General features: G+C 33.0%; 1 protein-coding gene and 1 long non-coding RNA gene across 15 annotated transcripts in view; one reads left to right on the forward strand and one right to left on the reverse strand.

Moving 5' to 3' along the window:
* Positions 1-379: 379 nt before the first annotated feature.
* Positions 380-23192, forward strand: part of LOC126916429 (putative mediator of RNA polymerase II transcription subunit 26) — a 68566-nt gene continuing 45753 nt past the window's right edge. For 6 of the 12 annotated variants that reach the window (XM_050722241.1, XM_050722245.1, XM_050722249.1 and 3 more), the window contains exons 1-2: positions 381-562; positions 5651-5773. In XM_050722241.1, coding sequence (XP_050578198.1) covers positions 5681-5773 — 93 coding nt within the window. In that variant the 5' untranslated portion in view covers positions 381-562; positions 5651-5680. Of the gene's footprint in view, positions 563-1040; positions 1099-5650; positions 5774-21856; positions 22359-23192 lie in introns of those variants that run through there. The other 6 variants (XM_050722247.1, XM_050722248.1, XM_050722246.1 and 3 more) reach the window with 4 other exon arrangements.
* Positions 18922-23117, reverse strand: LOC126916467 (uncharacterized). Of its 3 annotated transcripts, XR_007710599.1 has the most exons (3): positions 22459-23117; positions 21389-21860; positions 18922-19970 (listed from the first exon to the last, which is right to left on the reverse strand). It is a non-coding gene; the product is annotated as an uncharacterized LOC126916467 (long non-coding RNA). The 3 variants fall into 3 exon arrangements; XR_007710600.1 differs by lacking the exon at positions 21389-21860; XR_007710598.1 differs by having other exon boundaries at positions 18922-21860.

Consider the following 23192-nt stretch of genomic DNA (forward strand, 5'->3'; position numbering starts at 1 on the left):
TAATACTTTCTATATAATAGAAAATAATACAAATTTTCTATTTTGTTATATAAGATATGAAATAATCATTCAAGTACCGAACAGCTTTAAAAAAATATTAATCCATCTATTTTAGTGTAATACATTTACATATATTGTATGTATGTAATTGTTGTAATTCTTGTGTTACATAAATAATCTTACATATATATTTAAGATTTGAGCAATTTCTTATTATGTAAGTTCAAATAAATTTTCTAAATCAATGTTCCCGGTAATCTACACCGAGGGCGCTGAAGAGAGTATGATATCATGCGAAATTCTGTCTGTTATATGCTCATTGGTGTTTGCCGTTTGGTGGGGTGTGTATGACATCACGACGCATGTTTCATACTATCGAATATGCTATGCTGAGTGACAGGTGGTGTAGTAGTTCTGTTACGTACCGTGTATCGAGGATACAAGTCGTATCCTCGCGTCACGCGATCGGCACGTTGTCATTCGTAGGTGTCAGTGTTAAGTTTTGTGATGCATACCACGATTTCACGCAATCTACCTGAGAGATTCGACTCTACGAAAAGAGGTGAGTTTGTTATTCTCAGTAATATCTCAAATTTCATCTTTTAAAACCTAATGTTATCTTCGTAAAAAATTCAAGTAGAAGATTAATCAAATTTTTTAGAAATAAGAGTAATTCTACCTATTCGGTAGTACTTACATATAAATGTAAAAAAGCTTTTTTTTTCCAATTACTTATGTTTAAACAATTGATTAGTTTTGAATGTGATAATCGATGAATTTATAGATTCAGTGTTGCGTTTTATGAAAACGTGACTCAGGAGGACTTGGAGACGATGGTCGAATGTGGTTAAGATATGATGATTTTTTTTATATATAAACAATGAATAGTAGTCTCTTAGCTTTCAATATGTGTCGTTTGTAATCTTCGTATGGTATCTACTCGTTCGACATCAAGCAAAGAAAGATATCTATTTTGGCCAAGATCCGATGACATTTGTGACAAGTTTTTGGTATGAAAAAGGACAATTTATTTTTTCCAGTGTTTTTGAGACAGCTATACAACAGGCCAGGCATAGGGCCACACGGAATTTTATTTGTGTGAGTAAACACGAGTGTATTACAAATTACAATATGATTTCCGAATATAGTTTCTGGTAAAGAGGTGTTTACAAAAGGTTAAGGTGCATGCGTAATGCATCCAGGGTCTACCTTTCCTATGGTCAACTAACAAAACTCTTCATTTTCATTTCTTCACTTTTTTCCTTTTTCTTTCTTTCTTTTCTCTTTAACATCTATTTTTCAATTGGTTAAATAATTTTACTTTTTGAATATGACAGAAGTTGTCTCGTATGACATAATTTTTTGAAGTGAATGTAAATTCTCTTAAATTAGTACGTTAAATGGAATTACGATCATGTTTATGATACGTATACATATGTATGCCGAGTAAATTGTATTGGAACTTAAAAAATTTAAAACGCGCGATTGTGATACGAACATATGCAAGTATGTACAATGTACATATATCAGTTTTAAATATTATATGGATAAGGTTAAATAGTATAATATATTCAAAAAATTTTATTTCTATTACAACGTATATATTTTTCGATATAATTTATTATAGTATATTGAAAGTGTCTTTCCTCTAAACCACCGACTCTTCAATATTTCGGTCAGTATCGATTGCAGGATATGAAACTGGGTAGGGTCCTCCATTTGAACTATCTCAATGCGGATTCTGGCTTTGCATATCTTCTCTCGTTTAAAGATTTTTCCAAAACTTGTAATAGGAAATGATATCTTTTCTTGAATATAAATTTATTTGTTTTAAGTATTTGGTATTTTTTTTTTTTTCGAGTGTAATATTCCATTTTTGTACAACGAAATATTATTTCCTATTCCTATTTCTTTTTGAAAATAATAGAATATATTTCGATATATAAACTTTATAATTAAAATTTTTACAAACATACATAATAATAGTACATTTGTATTATTTAACCAATATTTTTTGTTACTAAATTACTTCTTCTAAATTAAATAACTTTTTTTAAAATAATGCAATTTTAACATTAGATGTAATACAATAATTCTTACATTAGAAGGTTTAGATCATAAAATTAACAAAAACAAGTTATTAAAATTAGTGATATATTGTAATTATGAAAATGAAAAAACAATGTTTTCAATAAAAGAAACAATTTCTGAGTTTAGTAAAAAATTTTATACACGAATAATTTCACAAGATAAGTTAAAAGAATCAAATCTAAAATTGATGATATTCAAAAGGTTTCATTAAATTACTTTGTAATGATCTTTTTATTTAATATAAGATATGTCGCTAATGGCCTATGTCAGTTATTCTCATTTTCCTCTTTCATATCTGGAGCAGTGTGAAAGTACATTCGTGATTACGTTGGTCATTGACTTCTGATGAATCTTCACAGTCGATTGCTGCTTAAGAGCAACTTAACGTTTTTACAATATTAACAAATAGTGAGCTAACGTGAATTAATTTTCTAATAATTGGGGAACATATGCAGGAGAAATAAACGATAGGGTGAATGATTCTATAAAATATTGATCCTTATTTAACAGATTGTAGATATTTATGTATTTATGTAATTTATGTATAATGCACGGATGCAAAAATATATGGAATACTTAAAGTAAAGTACTCGTTATGATATTTAGAGGGTAAAATAAAAATCTGTTTTTAGTTTCTTTTTCTTTATATTATAAATATGTTGTATTACAATGTATTATATATTAGAATCATATTAGTAAAAATATAAAATTGCATAAACATCCGCAGTCTATTTATAATATAACGAATATTATTGACTGTTTAAATAATTTGATGACTTTTGTGAAGTGTACGTTTGCGATAAATATCTTGCAACTTCTATGAACATTTTCGTATTTGTTTGAAGCATCACCAATGTAATTGTGACATGCCATACAAAATCTTTTCTATCATACATTATCATAATATATTGCGAAAAATTTGTGTCACGTATTTTCTATATAATTTTCAATTTTAAACGATCGAAGACTGATCATAAGAGATGTTCCCACGTAGAAGAAATTGGTAACAATTCCCAAACAAATGGGGTTCATGCATTGAGAGTGTTCCGAATGTGGTGAATTGGGCCAGTGCCATTTATCGCCCTACATCTTGGAATCACGATATATACCGCCACCTTTCACCATTGATTTGATGTATTTAAGGTTAAATTCCTTCCTAAGATACTACCTCTCACTTCATATCTATTTTTTCGCCTATACGTCAGGATTCTTACGATAACGTAGATCTCATTAAAGCGTTTTGCTCGTTAAGAAATTCATTGAAAAGCAAGAAAAAAAGCGAGATACATTAGATGCTCTGATGGTTGTAATAGATAGCGTAATTCTGTTCTTTCATAATGATACGACGTATTCAGTTCGCATTCTAATAGGAATCGTTCCTTTAACAGGTAGGGAAACTTTAGCTGGCTCGCAGATATTATGAATCAGAAAGATTGTATCTGGATGAGAAATTTATGTACAATTTTCCTTGGAAACCAACGTTTTGCAATTATTAACTCTCTGTAACATCATGTGACCTGGAAGATATATATCTCGATTTTTTAAATTCTATTTCATTTATTCGTAATTACATATATTCTATTAGTATATAATTATTTTGTAACTGAATAATTTATTTACAATCGTTTTGAGATCGCAGGCTCAAATAAAAATCTGTAATCGACGAAGATTCATTCAAATTCATATTGTTGTGAACATCATTTAAAAAATAGAATTTATATAGACGATTATTTTACTTACTAAATATCGTAACAAGTAACTATATTTTGGATACGCTTTAGTAATTATATTTCGTTAACTCGCCATTAAGTGAAATAATAAATTATTATTAGATATCCATCATTGAATTTTGTGTTAAGCAAAATTGACGTTAATATAATGTTGCATAACTCTGCTAATTGGCTTCATGCTTAATTGATTGTTACGTATAAGGGGGTATTTACGTGGAACTACTATTAATAATATTAACCAGTTGCGCGTTTGTTTCTGAGAGCAAATCTAATAGGTATTTTTAAAATACCCAATCTTTGATCGTGAAGAACTATAACACTGTGATTTAGTAAATAAAATTACCAAATACATGTCTGTTATAATTGTAGAGATATGGATAACGTTATAATATAGATGATCTATTAAGTATACTATTATTAAATAATAGTATTTTTTAAATTAAAAATGATTGAAAATTTTAGCTGTCCGTTTTTGTAAACTGAGCTAACAGATGTTGCAATTTATTTCGAAATATAATTTTCATCATTATAATTCACATTAGGACCGAATCATCAGAAGCGATTTTCATCCTTAATAGAACATAACTTTCACTACATATACTACACGAAGATAACAAATGGCTTTAAATCGTTTTACTGGATTGTAATTGGATTGAAATCGTTTATATCACTTTTTAAAGTGTCATATGTATAAGACTTATGACTCTACATATGTACTGCAATAAATCTATATTCATCATCAATTTCGCTGTTAAAATCACAGTAATTGATTTTGAAGATATAATTTTGTTGTTTGCTCATGTCTGTTTATTAAATATATGACCAAATACTGGTTTCACAATTTTTGCATATTTATTATATTTTCAATTAACTCAAATTTCAATGTAGAATTAAAAAATTTATGAGAAACAACATCTGAGAATCTAAGTTACTCGATACTTTAATATTAATAATGAAGAATTTATAACACTGCAATTGTTTCTTTTTTTTTTATATGTGTAAAGTAAAGATATTTACACGTGTAATACAATATTACATGGTATTTATTTTTACAGACATGTTCACACTTACTTGATTCTTTAGGTACCTACCCACTTGTTTTTCTAATCTCTGTCACGCATCTCGCACATTATCTTCTACATCCTTATGTAACTTATACGCTCTATTCGAATCTATACATGCATATACCCATTTGCGAGAAGATACTCTTTCCAGTATCAAGTTTTTCTTGTCCTTTTTCTATTCTACGCATATTGACTGTAATAATTTACTTGACTGCAAATAAGGTATAAGTATCTCTCTCTCTCACACACACAGTCTAGTTTGCTTGTTATTGGCGATACTCTGATATTTTATACTCTGATGTTAGAGTCACAAACATATTGTAAAATTCATGACATTTAAATCACAGATATCTAGGAATAATACTTCAAAGTTTTATTGCATTTACTTAATGCGATTTGATTATTATTTCATAAAACTCAAATATGCAAATTTTACGACAGCGTCAAATAATATTTATATAATATTGGATTTTGGAGAATATAGACGAAATAATTGAGAATAAAGTTTTGACTTTTCACGCATGCGTTTGCGCTTACGATTATTTAGTTGTAAAATGTATACGCATATGTATTTATCGTGTCATATATGTATATATCATATAATTGTCATATGTACATATTAAATAAAATATATTATCGTTACGATATTACATATGCTACCAACAGAAACATTCAGTCACGAAATTAAAATTGGTCAATTGAACGAACGGATTGGACATGATGATTTTAGATAATATGATTTAACCATTGTTTGATTGTGTATAGATTGTGCTGGGACAAGGTTGGGGAATCTATATGGGGCAATGCGTGTCTCGTAAGGCGGGCGCCGTCATCGCAACCGGTCATCGCGACTCGCTCACCTATCGTATCATGGATAAACCTGCCAAGGTAAATCATTTGCAAATATTCCGATTTTTTATTACAAAATAACAAAGATAACTTTAGAATAAAAACATAATATATATTATAATTAACGAAGGAGATAGTTTCCAAATTACATAAACTGTTACGATAATTTTATAATATCCCTTTAATACGTTGAATTGACTGAAATTTGTTATTGGAACGTCGAGCAAGTTGACGGAAAAATGACTACGAAGCAACAGAATGAAATAATCGAGTATCGAGAAAAATGTCGAAGGATCATGAAGAGAATCGCACTGGGATATCCTTTAGATTTTATAAACAATCATTTGAGTAATCTTCCTGGTGCATAAATTATCTTTGGAGAATATTCTTTTATGTATCATATCGTATATAAGTTATATATTCTAATATATTATAAATTAAAATATCTTTCGGAGAAGTTTACTTATATAACGATGAAACTATGTTTGTGTTTGAGCGAGGAAAAAATAATTTTTTGTTACACACGACGTTGATTCTTAATTTACAATTTGAAATAATAACTTGTTAATGTAGTTCAAATTGGAAAATTTCTTTACGATTGGAAATTATTAACTCGAAGGGTAATTATTGTTGATATTAATAGTTGTTAATTGTTATTTTGTAATAATTGCAAATAAAGTATATATAAATATTTAATTATAAATAAGGATAATTTGCATTGCGTATTATCTGTACGTAAATTAAGTACGTGATTATGTATGTATATTAATCTAAGAAATATATTCAAGCAATATTTTTAGTAGAGCGAAATACAGTTTCTTTTAGCTTCCGGTATATACATCTCGTTAGTATTTTTTTCAGATCTCTAAATTTGTATACAATAGCGTATAACACCAATAGTAAATCAGAATACACAGAGTGCTATGAACCATGTATGCTCATTATTTATTGCAGTTGAATGATGAAATCTTAAGAAAGCATCTCATTGATATTAATTACATGCTTCAGTTCGCGAACAACGTAAAATTCACATCATTGTACTTTACTCTTATTCTTAGCATCGTCAGATGACCTTCCTTAACATTTTGACTAACTTTGCAAAGATGTTAAGCAATTTTTGAAATTTTTTTTAATAGTATGGAACGCTACTTTTATTCTGTGATATTTATTTATCATATTTTCCTATCTTTTTATACTTTACATTACACACAAAAGTATTATCTTTTATGTCTATTTATTTGTATGTATACAGGGTGTCCCAGGTTTTAATAGGCGAAACTACTGAAAAAAGTTTATTACTTTGATAAGACAATCCACTTTCGCTCCTTCGTTCTCTCTTTTGTTTTAAGCCTTATTCGAAGCAAAAAGAAGTGCACGGTAAGCCACTTATACAGTTTGAGAGAATTGATTAGTCTACAGTTTGAGGCTAATGTCGTTTTGGTAAATTGTGCCAGGTATTTTATGTAATTCTTACATTTTTTGGAATTTTTAAGTTTTACTGCATTAACTTTTTATATTTTAATATGTGATACCAAACTGGTCAAATAAAGAAAAGAACGCAGTGTAACAATTCTTCTTTACGTTTAATACATCACATTTTTGTTTGTCATAAGTATGTCATAGTACAATTACGAATATATTTCTTCGAATAAATGCACCGTTAATTATCGCTTTCTAAGAATGTTGAAAACTATGTTTGTCAATTATTTTTGACACACAATACAAACAGTTTTTATCAATGGAATAGCGTTTGAATTCTCGAATTTCATCCAATTGTTGCAAAGTTATGATCATTTGAAGTTAATGATTATCAATTTTTCGCTCTGTTTACTTCATGCATTAACTACTTCTTTTTTACAACTTTCTCATCATGTTGCCGATGAAAAATTGTACTTTTGTAAATTCCTTGGAACCTATAGACTGGTTTCTTACAAGTATTTTTGGTGCATCAGCTACACAAAAGTGGACCATTTTCTACCATCCGCCAGTTTCGTCTTTAAGACCTGCGATATCTTGTACATTAAAATCGAACAATTAAAATATTCGTTCATTAGTATTGGCGTACTCATTATAAAAGTATCTACAATGGGTACACGAAGTTAGTATACAATATAAATATAATAATACCGTCCAAAATAAAGAGAAGGGTAAACAAGACTAAGACATTTACCTGTTATCCTTCTCTATTAGTAAACAGTTGGTTTTCTTTTCGTTCCAAATAATACATCTGGTGACATAAAATTTGAACGAACAATATATTGGTTTAAAAATATTGTGTTATCAAATTTTTGCAACGGTGCTTGTACATTCTTTTTCGAAAGGAAGTTTTAATTTCGAATAATTGCGAAGAAATTGGTGTAGTGCAAAGTACATTAATATTGATTTGTGTCGAAAGAAGCGGCGGATATAAGAAACTTTAAATTAGTAAATTTCAATGGAATTGATCGATTCAAAGAAGAAAGGATAGAAAATATTTTACACGGTCGAGTTGTTCGTACGAACGAGCAGATTTTCATTTTCTTGCTTGTATGCACAAGTAAAATGTGTGCTCGAATGGACATGAATGAGTTGGTGAAAGCGAGGGAGGTTTCAAAGAGAAAAAGGGGAAGGAACGAATACAACGGCGTGTGTTGATGGATTTCAATTACAGGTCTGGTATTTTATAAGCAAAGCAATTGATTTGCATTCGTGAATTGGTTTGAACGAGATACAAAGGACCGTAAAATGTTTCAATAGCATGACAAATGTTTTATACTTCGTGCATACCTAATATGATAAATATAAGGTAAAAGATATTCAATAAAATATAACAAAAAATAGTTGTTAGAAACAAATGACTAAACATGAAATTTATATACGGATAATTAATTCTCATGTCTAAACTATCGTTATATACGATTCGGTATAGAAGAATAATGTTATAAGGTTCACCTTTACGAAGATAAAAGACATTAGAAAGTGCAAAGATGAATTGACAGTTATGTATATTGAATTTCACAGTGCTAAATTATTTAATACCATAGAAAATGTCTAGAGATCTGAAGTAATAATTATCTACTCTAATCGCATCAACGTTTAGTAGGATATCGAATAACTTTAAAGCCGCAACATTCTATATTTTATACATACACACAAGATCGGATATTCGTCAGGTAGTATCGATACAGTACCTGATATGCATCTATCGTCATGTTCTTTTTGATTATTCGAAAATAAAGTATTGTTTCTGGTATCTTGATACATAAAAATGGTTGTATTACGCACATATTGGACATATGTTACGTGAAATTTATAAAAGTTACACAATTTTTATCATACCATTACGCACATATTATTTTCATTTTTCGTATGACGATTTTTACTTACTTTCACCGTTGAAAATTTTCATGCAATGTTGCACGTTAGTGCCGCAGTTTTTCTTCTTACTTTTTGCTACAATCTAATTGAATCTTAATCTTAAAAATATTCTTAAAATTTAGAAAGTCTCGAACTGTTCGAATCGAACGTGTATTGAAGGATGGCGAATAAGTGTCCTAACTGCATACCCACCTACTTTTCAGTACATTCCACGTAGCGATTCTACACATTAGCGTAGCTAGCTTCACAGTTTCGTTGTAAAGGAAATTTTATTTCGTAAATGTGCCCTTTAAAATTGTATACCAAGGAAATTATTCTTTCTTCGTGTTTCGAGATACTTTTCTGAGCTGATGTAAATTGTTGATATTAAAGAATATACGGAATAATGGAACAACATAAATAGAAATTAGTATAACAAAGTTACATTAGTATTTACAAAGTAAATAGAAATTTTTGTATAAGAAAATAGATGTAAAAATATTTGTAATTTAATGTAGCAAAAATTGTAATTTACGATATACCGTGAGAAATTAAATACAGTTGATAGCAATAAGATCTTTCGGAATTTTCTTATCGTTGGTTACGCCACTGCTTAGACAAAATATACATCACAGGCTTTCTTGTTCTTCTCCGTCCTTTCACTCCACCATTTGTAGCATTTCAATATACATGCTTGATTTTGTACATTACTTCCTTCGTTGAATTCGCCTGAAGGCTCTTCTTTTTATGCGTTACGCGTTCTAGAACTTGTTCCGACGTTTTAGATCAAGTTATGTATACGTATACCTACTACACACAAATTCCTCGCGAGTGGAAAGTTTGTGCAAAATGTTCCCGAATTGATCATAGCGATCGATCTTTGTTTGAGTAAATTAAACTTTATAGTTTTCGAGAATTTACGATATTGCGGTCTCGTTAATTTGAATTGCAAGTTTACGTAAACGAATGAATTACCTTGCTTCATTTATTAATTCAACGATTATATAACTGTACTTGACTATGGTAATATCTTTATATCATACACGATATTTTATTTCTATTTAATAATCCAGTATCTAATTGGGAAATTTATTTTCACATGTAAATTGAAAATTTATTATCCTTTACTGTGCCAGTGAAATAGCGTTAGAATTATTTTCTCTTATATATCACTTATAAAATACTTGACTAAATTAAATTTATTCGGGCAATTATCTTGGACAAATATTTAGTCTCAAGGTTTTTTCAACAATACCCTGAATTATGTCACAGAATATACGAGCCGCTTATTCCCCAAGTCAGTTAATTCGACAACATTATAAAAGTAGAGAAAGAATTGTCGAAATCATGTAAAATTATGTATCGATCGAGTGTTGCACGTTAAAATTTCAAAAGTTTAAAAAAAAAAGGAGTTTTCGCCCGTAAACGGTTTACATAAACGAGATAAAACGAGATGGAAAAATTCTCTAAAACTACGATCTTCGTCTCAGAAACGATGTAGAATCGATATTAAAAATCTTCCTTTTCTCTGACCAGCTCTACACTATATTATATTATTCGCGGGTTAACCATTTAGTACATATTTCGAAATATCAAATTATGTAAGTAATGGCGAGAATTTATTCGACTAACCGGACTTCTTTGCGGTGTGTTAGGCGTACAGTATAAGTGAACGCGCGAATAGTGCCTCGAATCTGATATAGCACTTTGATCACCGTACCGCAATACTATACCTGTATCTTATAAGTTTATGTAGCGGAAAAGCTGGCTGATTCTGTGGGATACGAATTGAAGGCCATGCTTAGAAAGTTCATTGTCCTTAGTATGGTTTACGGTATTTGAAATTCTGTCTTCTTCATTTTGATTGCGTTCAACTTGTTACGTATATCGACTAACACGAGATGTTACATTAATAATTAACGTCGGTTAAGTGATGTATATATCAATGGCTGGATCAAAGGTCCGAGCGTTTCAAAATGAACATGTTTGAAGCTGACGAACACTTTGGTTGCTGGAAAGATACTTCTATTAATAGAAACATACGCTGTTGAATATTTCTTTAGTGGGAAAAAAGGATACTGTTGAATATGAAGTAGATAAGACAAAGCGTGTTAGAAACACGAACTGCTCGAAAGCCATCGTTGGTCAACTTCATAAATTGAAAAGTATGGAGAGGAAATGATGTTACGAAAGCCTAAAAATGTAAATGTAATGTAGGAAAACAAAAGAAGAAAACTATGCCAGTTTGACATTTAGACATACGTCATCTTCTTGCGACGAATGAATCCAATGTTATTTTTCATTCGTGTTCAACAAAATATGAACGTTGCATAATAATCGCATCGATACGCGGTGTGTATATGCGTAGTAGTTGAAATATACGTGACAAAGGTATACGCGGTATCAGCTTAAAAAACAAATTATGAAAGGCCTTCGTTTTGCGGTAACTCTACCGTTATTTTACGCTTACTGATCGTACGTTACAACCATTCACGTTTCAAGGAACTTTCAATAATTGGTATGTATTGTTTTCGTCAGTGTAGTGTCTACTTTTGTATTCGTATTTTGGTGCACAGCTAATTAAAGAAAGCTTCGCAAATACGCGTGTCATTCTATTTGATATTCCTGTTGCGTCTTCGAATTTTTATGTAACTTACGCAACTCAATAACAGATCTCATTAGTCTTCGTTGTAACACTTACGTGAATTTCGAAAGCAAGCTATCTCACGTTTTTTTTTATCTTCCCTGATAATAAAGTTAATAATAATCCTTATCAATGTATCAGGATATTGAAATTGAAGAAGTTCTGCATAAACGAAACAATGATATGGGTATTTAGTTTTCGAATCTAAATTTTCCACCGTTAGTCCATATCTTTCTTTCCCCTGCGTTTAACGAAAGAATAAAAATTAATGTAACAAAGGAAATATGAAAAGAGATATTAGATTTTTTATTGTCCAATTGCGTAATGGTAATAAACGTATTGTTTGCCAGACGTGTACAATTACTCATGTTGCTTGACTGCCTGCGTTGTACCGGACACGTAAGATTACGGATTTTGCATATTTTAGCAGAGGTCTACGTACTGTAGTTTTCCTTTAGCCATGGCTCTTGCGAAAAGTATATATTCCAAAAGCTACGTTTTGCGTAACTGCGAATATTTTCGCTGTTCGTAAATAGAAAATTGTACATTACAGTTATTCAGACGAATAAATATTTAAACGACCTTTTAATCTTTTCTATCGATTAAAAAACGATTACGTTTTATTCTACGCACAAATATAAGCGAAAAATTCCACGTCTTTCGCTTACTCCCGTTTGATTGTTCACTCATAGCTAACTAGGAAAACTCGCATACACCAGACAAATGATCAAAGTCGATTTTCCGAATCAGATACAGTGCCTCTTTTCCATTGGAAAATAGATTTATTCTACGTTTCGTCTCCTCCTCGGTTGTACCATTGATTTTTACACATACTATAGACGCAAATAATTCAAATAAACGTGTACGCATTGCAAGAATAGTAATTTCATGATTCAATTCATCGCGTTGATATTCCATATATAATTCATTCTTCTTTCCTACATAATTCATCGCTATTTAAGCGCGTGTACATTTTCTCAACCTCCCTCTGTGTATCATCGTCTTACAAAGGCTAAAGTCGAATATTCCTCAGTTACATGCGTATAGATTTATTTAAACACGACCGATAAATTGTCGTGCTTCCTACATGTACAAGTGCTCTTACGTGACCGACACGACGACGTGCGTTAATTATGCATAAAAGAACGTCGTGGTGGACGCCTATGTTTTTCGCACGGCTACTCGTTTGTACGACCGGTCGTGATATGTGAAAGTAATTAATTGTTAAGTTCATCACCGATGCTAATTCACTCGAGCGTAGTTCTTGCTCTTTCCTTTCGTTATATCCGCTTTCCATTGTTCTCCGTTATGCCAGCTGGTTTCATGGCGGGCATCCGCTAACCGGAAACAATATGAAAAAAAAAGGAAAAAGAACATGATACCGGGAGGATCAACACCTACGCTCGAGATAGGAAGAAGGAGAAGTTCCTCTCTCCGTTTTTTTCTCCGGTTTCTTCGTGTTGATCCGCTAAGAATTGGCATTTTCCTTTCTTGCATTCACTTGCATCCTTATGGGGGAAGTTTCGTGCACGTTTTATTCGAAGGAATTCGTACATGAATATTGATGTTGGAGAAAGATTCATCGGGCTGGTAAAGAAAGATTCTTGAGGAATTGTTTAGTGGAAAGATCTACGAATACGATCGAGACGCGTGTCTATGAACACGCGCGTGCTATATTACGAAGCTCGGGTTATTTCTAATGAATTTTTTTAAATCGAGTTTATCAAACGTAGGAAGCAAATTTTCTATATTTCAGAGAAAATTATCTACCTACATGTACATGTATGTGCTATTTGTAAGTACACGGGCAATTTGGAACCTTAACTAGTGTTCATAGTTAAAGCGTAGGAATAGACGATGAATTAATAATTAGGAGCGACATTTGGTATCTTTTCGTGGAATCACCGGGTTGTACAATTAAATTACCCGTTGGAGATAGTAAGTAGAATTAATCTTAAGTACTAGCGCGATATGTCTGCTCTGCAAAAAGATTTAAAAACAGATTCGATGCTGAAAGAGTTAATGTCAAACTTTTCTCTGATAAAGTTTCTACGTTACTTTTTATATATTTTTCCAGTGCCACCAAAAGTAGGACAAGTCGTTTCAATAACTTCAGCAGAGTTTCTTTTTGTAATAAGAAACACGAAACACCATTTTACAAGAATGTAATGTAACGTGATATCTCGTATCGCTATGATCGCAGTCTGTCATATATCTTTCTATACATAGAGTTATACATAGAGTACAAAAGTATACATAGATATTTGAAAAATTATATAAAATTTCATAATATTTCATAACTCTATCAGTTATCACATTTATTATGAGTTATAAAATACAAAGAAATGATTTTTTTAATTATATATTATTTTATATTATATTTTTTATTATAATGTTATTTTAATTGATATATAATGTACTTTCTCTGTAATTATTTCTATAATTTTAACAATTTGCTAGTCTCAAGGCAACAAATTACCATCGACCAATTGTAACTTCCTCGCCTGTGAAATTACTCAGTGGAATTTACCTTCTGCTTTTACTATTTAAAGAATTCCCTGATTTTACGCTAGATGGCAGGACACTGCAGGACGATAAACGCTTATATTGTAACCTTTAATATTTTCCAATATTTTGTTAAAATACGCTTATAATTTATTATTCATTTAATATACAATTTCACTTAGTATAGTATTTAAAATTTTATAAAAAAAGAAGCTATATTCTATTCCTCTTATTAACAATTTACAATTTTAAAAACCAATTGCTTTTACTAACTTTATTAAAAATTAGAAAAGAAAAGTAAGAAATCCAGATGCAAGATGTCGGTGCAAGTACGTAATTCGTTTATTTACAGACTAAATCGATATTTAAATTTCTATCGTTTCATTAATTTTGAATCCTGAATTACATTGTTATTTTTGCTGTTACGCTAACGTTCAACAATTTTAATTCTATTGTCGAAGAATAATCTATTCTATATTTATAATTCACAACGAAATATTATCATCTCATTTAGATTCTTCCCCTTTGACGATTCGCGATGCAAACGAAAAATGTTGAGCATAACGTTTCAATTTCACGCTTCGTTAGAAGCTACGCGAAGTGTAATACGCGAAGGAAATTATAAAATCTGTACTTTGTACTTTAATGTGAGCACCACTTTCGTAGAATACCTGTGCTCGAATTATTCTGAATTATTTTAGTAAAATGGTAGACATATATTTTACACTTCCCGCTAGAATCTCTCATCAAATCACAAGACTCTTGAAATGATAAGCGTATCAATTTCTCGATTAAATTAGTTGCAAATGGACAAAAATGATATAAAAAATTCTACGGCAAAAGGCTTTTAATTTACAGAAGGTTACGTATTTTAAATCGAATGAAAGATTTGCGAAAGTGTATTATACAATAGCTTTGCATTAATTTAGTATATTAATCTCCACAAAGTGAGCGGAAGAGTTTTTATTTTGCAAAAATATATTTCATACACTTTTGCATATCAGTTTTTCAGAAGTCGAACCGATAAACTCCAGTTCTTCTAAGCTTCTCAAGTTCATTAGCCAAGTACACGATTAATGTCCAACATTTAAAAAAGCAATTATACAGGGTGGTTGGTAACTGGCGATACAAGCGGAAAGGGGGTGATTCTACGCGAAAAAAGAAATCGAAAATATAGAATAAAAATTTTTCGTTTCAGGCTTTGTTTTCGAGAAAATCGACTTTGAATTTTCGCTCGGTACGCGTGCACTTTATCACGATCGAATACGTTAGAAAATGTTCATAGAAATTTAATTAGAAGAGCAGAAGTATGTGTTCGGCAGAATGGGCAACATTTTCAGCAATTTTTGTAATAATAAACTTTATGATTACTTCATATTATTTCATTATGTATTCCTAATTTTCCGTTACGGCAAAAACAAACTTAAACTACGATAATATCCATCGAGACAATGATCTACAGTGAGATCCGTTATAACGAGACATGATAAAGTGCACGCGTACCGAGCGAAAATTCAAAGTCGATTTTCTCGAAAACGCAGCCTCAAACGAAAAATTTTTATTCTATATTTTCGATTTCTTTTTTCGCGTAGAATCACCCCCTTTCCGCTTGTACCACCAGTTACCAACTACTCTGTATATTTCCGTAAGTTCGTCCATCGCAAGAGAACATTGATACGAGTGATATCGAGCTTCCATGTAAATCTTCAAAAATAATTCTCGCAACGTTATCGCTACGTGTATGCATTTTTTGGTTTTAAGTAAAAAATTTAAAGTTCCAAAAATCTACAAAATGCGCGTAATATGTAAAATATTCAAGCTAATCCTAGGATCTATCTAGAATCTATTTTTTTTTTTTTTTAGTTATGTTCATAAAAATGTAAAAATTGCGCGAATATCCGCAGTCTGGCTGTCGCTTTGTTTCACCTTGCAATTTTTGGTTTCGTCAATTTGACTTCCGAGTGAGTCATATTTTTTAATAAGAAGGTTGCAACGCGGACCAAAAAGCTAGTTGACCTGCGTTAAAAGATGCTGACACGGTGACGCGAGATTAAAACGACGAAACCGAAGGCAGGAATATCGAAAAATAGAAGAAGAGAAGGTGCCCGTGTCAAAATCTGATGACTCGTCGCTCTTACGATAACGTTGAGAAGAATCTGATAAACGTCACGCTAATTGTCAGCGATATCCGCGAACTCATTTCGCGTTTGCCAAGTTCAACGTGAAAGTTCGCTTTTCAATGCACATCGTGCACAGTCTGCGTCATCCGAGTGAAACGCGTGTTTTTTTCACTCTTTATATCCTTGAAAGTGAAAGAATGAAACGCACCTCCTGCCTGAGAAGAAACACGTTATAAAAAGATTGTAATCTCTTATTTAAAAAGATTTACAACGAATTAGTACTAATTAAAATAGCTGTCGAAAATTTCCTGCGAACTTCTTATTACGCTAATTATAGTTATACATTAACAAAATTCCTCTTATGAAACATTCAAGTAACTGTCATTCGTATTATAATTACGCAACAGGCTTTTATGTATTTAACAGTTCATTATCGAGCTGGTACATAGGCAAAAAAATTGTAACTGACATAAGCCTCGATACGATCGACGAAATCGATTTAACACAATACGTTATTTCACAATTTATTTCTATTACGCAACAGTGTTCTCCCTTTCTTCGTCTTATTTTGGCAAAAATAATTTGTATATTACCAGAGTCAGACAGCACCAGTGGAACATCAGTATACCAAGTGTTAATAAGAGTTAACATTTTCATTCTATTAGGAAATAATACATGCGCAATATTTTTTGTTTCATATTATTTTACTGAATTATGTATGATCCATTATAATCGTTTCAATAGAACAAGATGGATCATACATAATTCAATAAAATAATATGAAACAAAAATTGCTGTGCATCTATTATTTCCTTATAAAAGGAAAGAAACTTTTGGGACCTAATACATACGTAATAAGACTACAGTGTGACCATACCATATCATACCATAGCGCAACGCACCTTAAGAGTTAATATTTAGATAAAGTTATTTAAGCCGCAATGGGATGCAAATTTTATTTTACGAGATAAGAGCTAATACCTAGATATGGTTAATATTTACACCGTGATGGGCTAGAGATTCTGCTAAATGTACAATAGTATATTTACTGAAAGAGGAGTAAAGTTCTTTCACCGTGCAATTTTGTCCGAGGTTTCAAGTTGCTGCGTGAAGCTACAATATTAACGAGCAAGGGGTGGAAAAGAGGGAAGAACATTCAAGTAGCGGCACTGGTTCTCCAAGGAGGACTATAGAGCATAAGAGTCAGACCTCTAGTTGTAAGGCTGAAGAACACGGGAGGGCTTATCGTACTGTCTGAAAGGGATATTGTGCGAAGTCCCATGGCACATGCTTTTTACATCGTCTTCTTCGACTCGAGTTGGTGATAACACCGAAGCTCGCTCGTTTCTCAGTTTCGTGTCCGTGCTATCCAACGTGCATCGCTCCATGGCAGTTTCAGATTTCGAGATCAATGAAGCTATCGTACTAGAAAAATTACTATGAAGCGTATACAGAGTATCCTACGCGATTCACATCCATTCTGAGTATAACGACGTTTTCTGCTTATAATTATAACGCCCATATACAGTGGCTACAAAAAGTATTTGGAGGTACATTTATTTTTCAATGAGACGTTCTTTTTATATCGATTTATTTCTTATTTCTTATTTAATTTGGCTGACGAAATTATCGAGGTAATTAGACTGCGAATTTTTATGTATTTACGCGATATTTAAAATACGTGCAGCACGAAGAATTATATAAAATATTCAAAAGAACAATCGGGTACAATTTTTAGTAAGAAAATAAATTTCTATTCCAATTCTATTTCTTTAGACGCGTCTATAAAGATATAAATTTCTATTAAGTTTTTCATGATATTTAAGAAATTAAATCTTTCATGCACTCGTATTTGCTGTTTGATGTCAATGTTTGTTATTTGAATTACGCATTATTATTGTAACAATATTTAATCTTTACAAGAATATCTAAAATTGCCACTAATGAGTGTAATTCTATCGTTGTGCATAAGATGAAGTCGTCATGAATAAAAATACGGTCTTTATCAAATTTTTTATAACTTACAGCTATTTCGTGCCACTTTGTTACAATATTTTGTTAATTACGTATGACGCGTACTGTAAAATATATGCATCTATAATCTTTGTTTCTAGCTTATGTAAACCTGGAAGAGTATGGAAAGTTGCGTGAACAGTAGAAAGATAAGTTTTATCAGAAAAATTGGAAGTTATCTGCTCTCTTATAAGGTGTAGGAGCAGAAGAGGGAAAGATAAGATAAAAGAAAGAAAATTGTCTTGGAGTAACGCGACGATTAGAACGATAATTTCTATTAAATTTTTATGGATAAATCATAGTTGATAAGAAATTAGATATTTGATGAATCTGGCCTCAATCTAATATAGCAATGAACGTTTAATATGAAATGTAAATAGAGACCACTGGTAATACGTAGACTCTTAATAGAAAAGAGGAAAATTACTATGAAATACTTCGATATTTATACTAAAGCTGAACGTAAAATACTCTAATTATTATCGGAGCAAAATATCTTGGAAATTTTATTAAACTGAGAAGTCATTCTACGCGATTCGTTTGACACAAGGACTAAAATTAATGAAATATTTAAAAAATCATACTTTATTAGAAGACAAGCAAAAACAATATTATTTTTAACGAAGTAATAAATTACGCTGGACAAAGAATATATATATATGCATATTTATTGTTATGTAGAATTATATCCTGCAGCAAAAAATTCTTGAAAAGAGCTATAGGAAAATTTGCAGAAATTGTTTTCAAACTTTTATTTCCACGCAATTTAAAGATATTAATATTTTAACGCTAAAATAAAATTTAAGATATCGTATACGTATCGTACATCGTATGCGTGCAACAATATAATTTCATTTCTTATGAATGAAAGGTCTCGTGACCAACGAGTATAGTATATTCAATGGACCGTTGAGAAGTCTGACTTATTCACCAGAAACATAACGTCTCGTTGTCGGTACCTACTACGTAAATTGAGTAACTTTACTAAAATACACGTGAGGTACAAATTCTTCGTCTGACATTTAATTTTCCGCTCGTTGCGTATTCTGTAACGCGTGTGCTTTCACAGCAACATCCACGTACGTCAAAATGCACGCGTTCACGCAGTTACGCGTGTACTCGTGAACACGAAAGAGACGCAGACATACAGTCATTTTCACAAGTGGCGATTATTAATTTAGACCATCTAATCGTTTAGGTAGTTACGTAATTGTGTAACACCGAGTGTTTTCTAGAACCGAACGCGCCAAACCGAGCCAAGTAAATCGTCAGGTTTAAAATTGAAACGAATAATTTGCTTCAATTCACAAGTTCTCACGATCGCGTATCGAACATTGAAATCTTTTAAAAATGCGTTAAATTTAGTTTTAGTCTTAGTTACGAGAAACGATCGTAATATTTCTGGTAGATTATTTCCCTTTTCCAATTATGTCGTTAATTCTTCGTATGTCAAACATTCTTCTTTTTAATCGTAAAGTGACATTAAAATCGAGAAATCAACAAAGATATATCTATAGTGCCATATTTTTCTCCTGTCGTCTTCGTATGTTCACGACGAACGTCTGAGCTTCCTGTAGCAACACTTACCGAAGTGACAAAATCTTGCAGAAGATTAAACCTGAAAAGAATGTATATTTAAACGCGGGCCTACCATTAGGTAGGGTAACACTTACTGAAAAAACAAGCAGTATATTTATAGATATCCAGACGAAGAAGAAGATGCACTTACTCAAAACATTCGATTTAAAAATACAGGTTCAAATTAATCGTAATATAAAGTATCGATCGGCAGCCAGATAAACCTGCCTTGAATTTCAAATGAAAAGTATACATATCTCCGTATTACCTAAAGTGGATTTAATTTTCATTAAATACTGCGACAAACATATTGTTACGTATACGAAACACAAAGAGCCGAGAATAGCTTAGTTAAGTTTAATCGATAATCAACTATGTCACAACGCAGAATTGAAATCAAATTTATTAGAACAACAAGCAAATTGTTACAAATAGTCGAACATAGAAAGGGGAAGAAAATGAGGAAGAAGAATGGATTGAACTTAGAAAGGCGTTATAAATTACCGTCGAACGAATAAAATTAATTAAAAAAAGAAAAGAAACAAAGTATTATATACGTGATATTTCGATCTCACGATTTCCCAAAATTGCATAAGAGGCGTTCACCTAATCGGCAAGGTATAACGCGTAACTATACTTGAACCATTGGAACGTAGAACCAGCCAGGCCCCCTTGCACAACAATTTTCTAAGTAACAATTTTAGCGAATCGACGATTGACAAGTTGCAGATTGTACGTAGGCATAATTGTCGTACAAAGAAAGCTTTGCATTTTTATAATTTCATATCGAGTAGTACAATTGGATAGCTCGTAAGCGAAGATTAAAAGCGAAAGAACGTGATAAGTCACGTTTCTCGCTTTTCACGCCAGAACAATTTCAGAATTCAGTACATCCGATCGAGCAATTCCAAAATTGTCCTTTTAATCGGCTCTGTGCTTGAACGTGCCTTCGTAATTTAAGAAACGAGCAATTCAGAAGCCACACCGATCGACTGCATAAATTGAAAAATAGAGAATAACGATGCTATGGACATTACTTTAAATCGTTTTTCCAATCTACCGTTACTCGTGTCACTTTCTCGCGGTAACTGGACTTGTGGAAGCGAATCGTCTGTCTCTTCAAAATTCAGCGTTAAATCACGTTATCCGTACGATGAAACCGGAAAATCGAGAAAAAATCCGCTTCACCGCTTCGGCTTCTAGGCGGTTGAAATATCGTTTGTCATAGCATTAACACATCGAAGACATTGAAATATCGTTTGCTCGAACAATTATACCTTTGGCTAGAGCAAACAGATTCTTCCCGCTTTTACCCATTTTATATGAAAAATATTGTTCTCGGGATATAAAACGACACGGAGAAACAAAAAATCAACAGAAACGTAGCTATCACGCGTTCCACTGCTACTCGCAATTACGAAAATTCAGCCGTGTGTAAAGCTCGACTCAATTCCTTACCAAACTTGTCATTACCCCTTTGTAACTGATCGCTCGTGAAATTTCGCTAATGATCTTAGTTCAATCGCGCAAGAGGTCCGTTGTAACGCGATTAGCGGCCAGCCAGGAGTCACAGGAACACCTTGGTGGGTGGGTACGTGCGAAAACGTGGAACGTTAAACGTCAAACCCTTGGCGCGCACGAGAACGTTAAACGTTTGGTGGTCCGCTTTTTGTGCACGTTGCTGTATGAGAGAATAGAGGGAGGCCGGCAAACAGCGTACTTACAATTAGATATAGGAACACATCGAAAGGCGAGCGCGGGCGCACTCGTGACATCAGTCGTTCGCAGTCTACGCGAGTGGCACGGCGCGCGGTGTGCGGTGGCGTCGCGACGCCGGCGCAGTTTCGTCGATCGATTCCACGTTTTGCTAGCCGTGTACTCTCTCTCTCCGTTGGGTGGTGTGGAAGCGAGGTCGAACAGAGACGGTCAACTAGAAGGAAGAAACGGCTACACGTTGAACGAGGAAGGAGCTCGAGGGTGAAGAAGAAGCGAGAAAGAGAGGGCGGGTGGCGAGGGTGAGAAAGAGAGTGACAGACGAGGAGCGGGCGAGGAGGGACGAAAAGGGAGAGCCGGACGAGGTATTGGTGCGCGTGTCTTTCGGCGACAACGCGTACGAACTGAACGTGTGCAGGACCCGAAAAAGGTGACAGATTACGGGGAAGGTTTGCTCGGGCCGAAAAAACTGGCCGGTACTTTCGGCTGTGTGCCTCCCTCGGTTAAAAATATTCGCGCACAGCGGTGCAGGATGTCAGCGTTGCGGATTTAGAAGAGACAAACGTAACCTTCTCGCAGGCTGGACGCCGGGATCGATCGTAATACAGTCTTCTTAACAGCCGGCTGACACTGGCCCGAAGACATGGATTACCGGTCTATTGGCACCAGGTGCGAGGATGATTGCCTGGAGAACGAGAAAGGAATCGGTTTTGCGGTAAGGGATGCATCCTTCTATGTGTTTTCGATCGACCATCGTTTCGTCGTAACTTTCACGCTATGACACATCGTGAACACTTTTGCGCGATAAATATTACCTTATCCTCGATAGCCCATTCTCTCTTTGCCGGGTGTTGCTCTAAGATGGTCTACGAGACGTCACCTGGCTTGTGTTTTTCCGAATATATCGCCTCATCCATGTAAGATCTGGGTCTTCCTTGACGCAGTGCATCTGGTGATAAATAATACGAAGAAGATTAATGCCGTTTGTGACGACACATTGCGAAATTCATGCGCCAAAACAACGCACGATGAATATCTGCCCCGTACGTGCAGTCGCTCTGCAAGGGCTTGGACGTTAAATTACCAATCAAGAGGATTTTATCGCAATCGCTGTAGAGGGACGATAGGAAAAATGATTCATTATCATCGAGTGGAAACCACGTGTCAAAATTGTTTTTAATCGGATAAAACGATTCTAAATTATGCCACTTGACCGAGTGCAACGCTCCTTGCATCAATTACACAAGGAATTTCTTTTTTATGGTCATCGGATTTCGTTTGATTTTTGTTTTACGTGATTTCTCTTGCAGAGGGAAGCGGATATCGACGAGTTTATACGCGTTTCTTTTTCCTTGTATTTTCATTAGGAAGCATTTAAACGCGACTCTGTGACTCGTAGAACGGGTATACGAAAAGCGTAGAGAAGTTCGTCGATTTGAGAACGTAGTTGCTCTATTTCTGGACTTTAAATCGGGTTACCTCGCATTTTTGAGATTTTGGTTTCACCATGCAGTTACCTGGCACGTGTAATCATCGATGCATCACGATC

The sequence above is a fragment of the Bombus affinis genome, chromosome 5 (genome assembly GCF_024516045.1).
Source record: "Bombus affinis isolate iyBomAffi1 chromosome 5, iyBomAffi1.2, whole genome shotgun sequence".
Taxonomy (NCBI): domain Eukaryota; kingdom Metazoa; phylum Arthropoda; class Insecta; order Hymenoptera; family Apidae; genus Bombus; species Bombus affinis.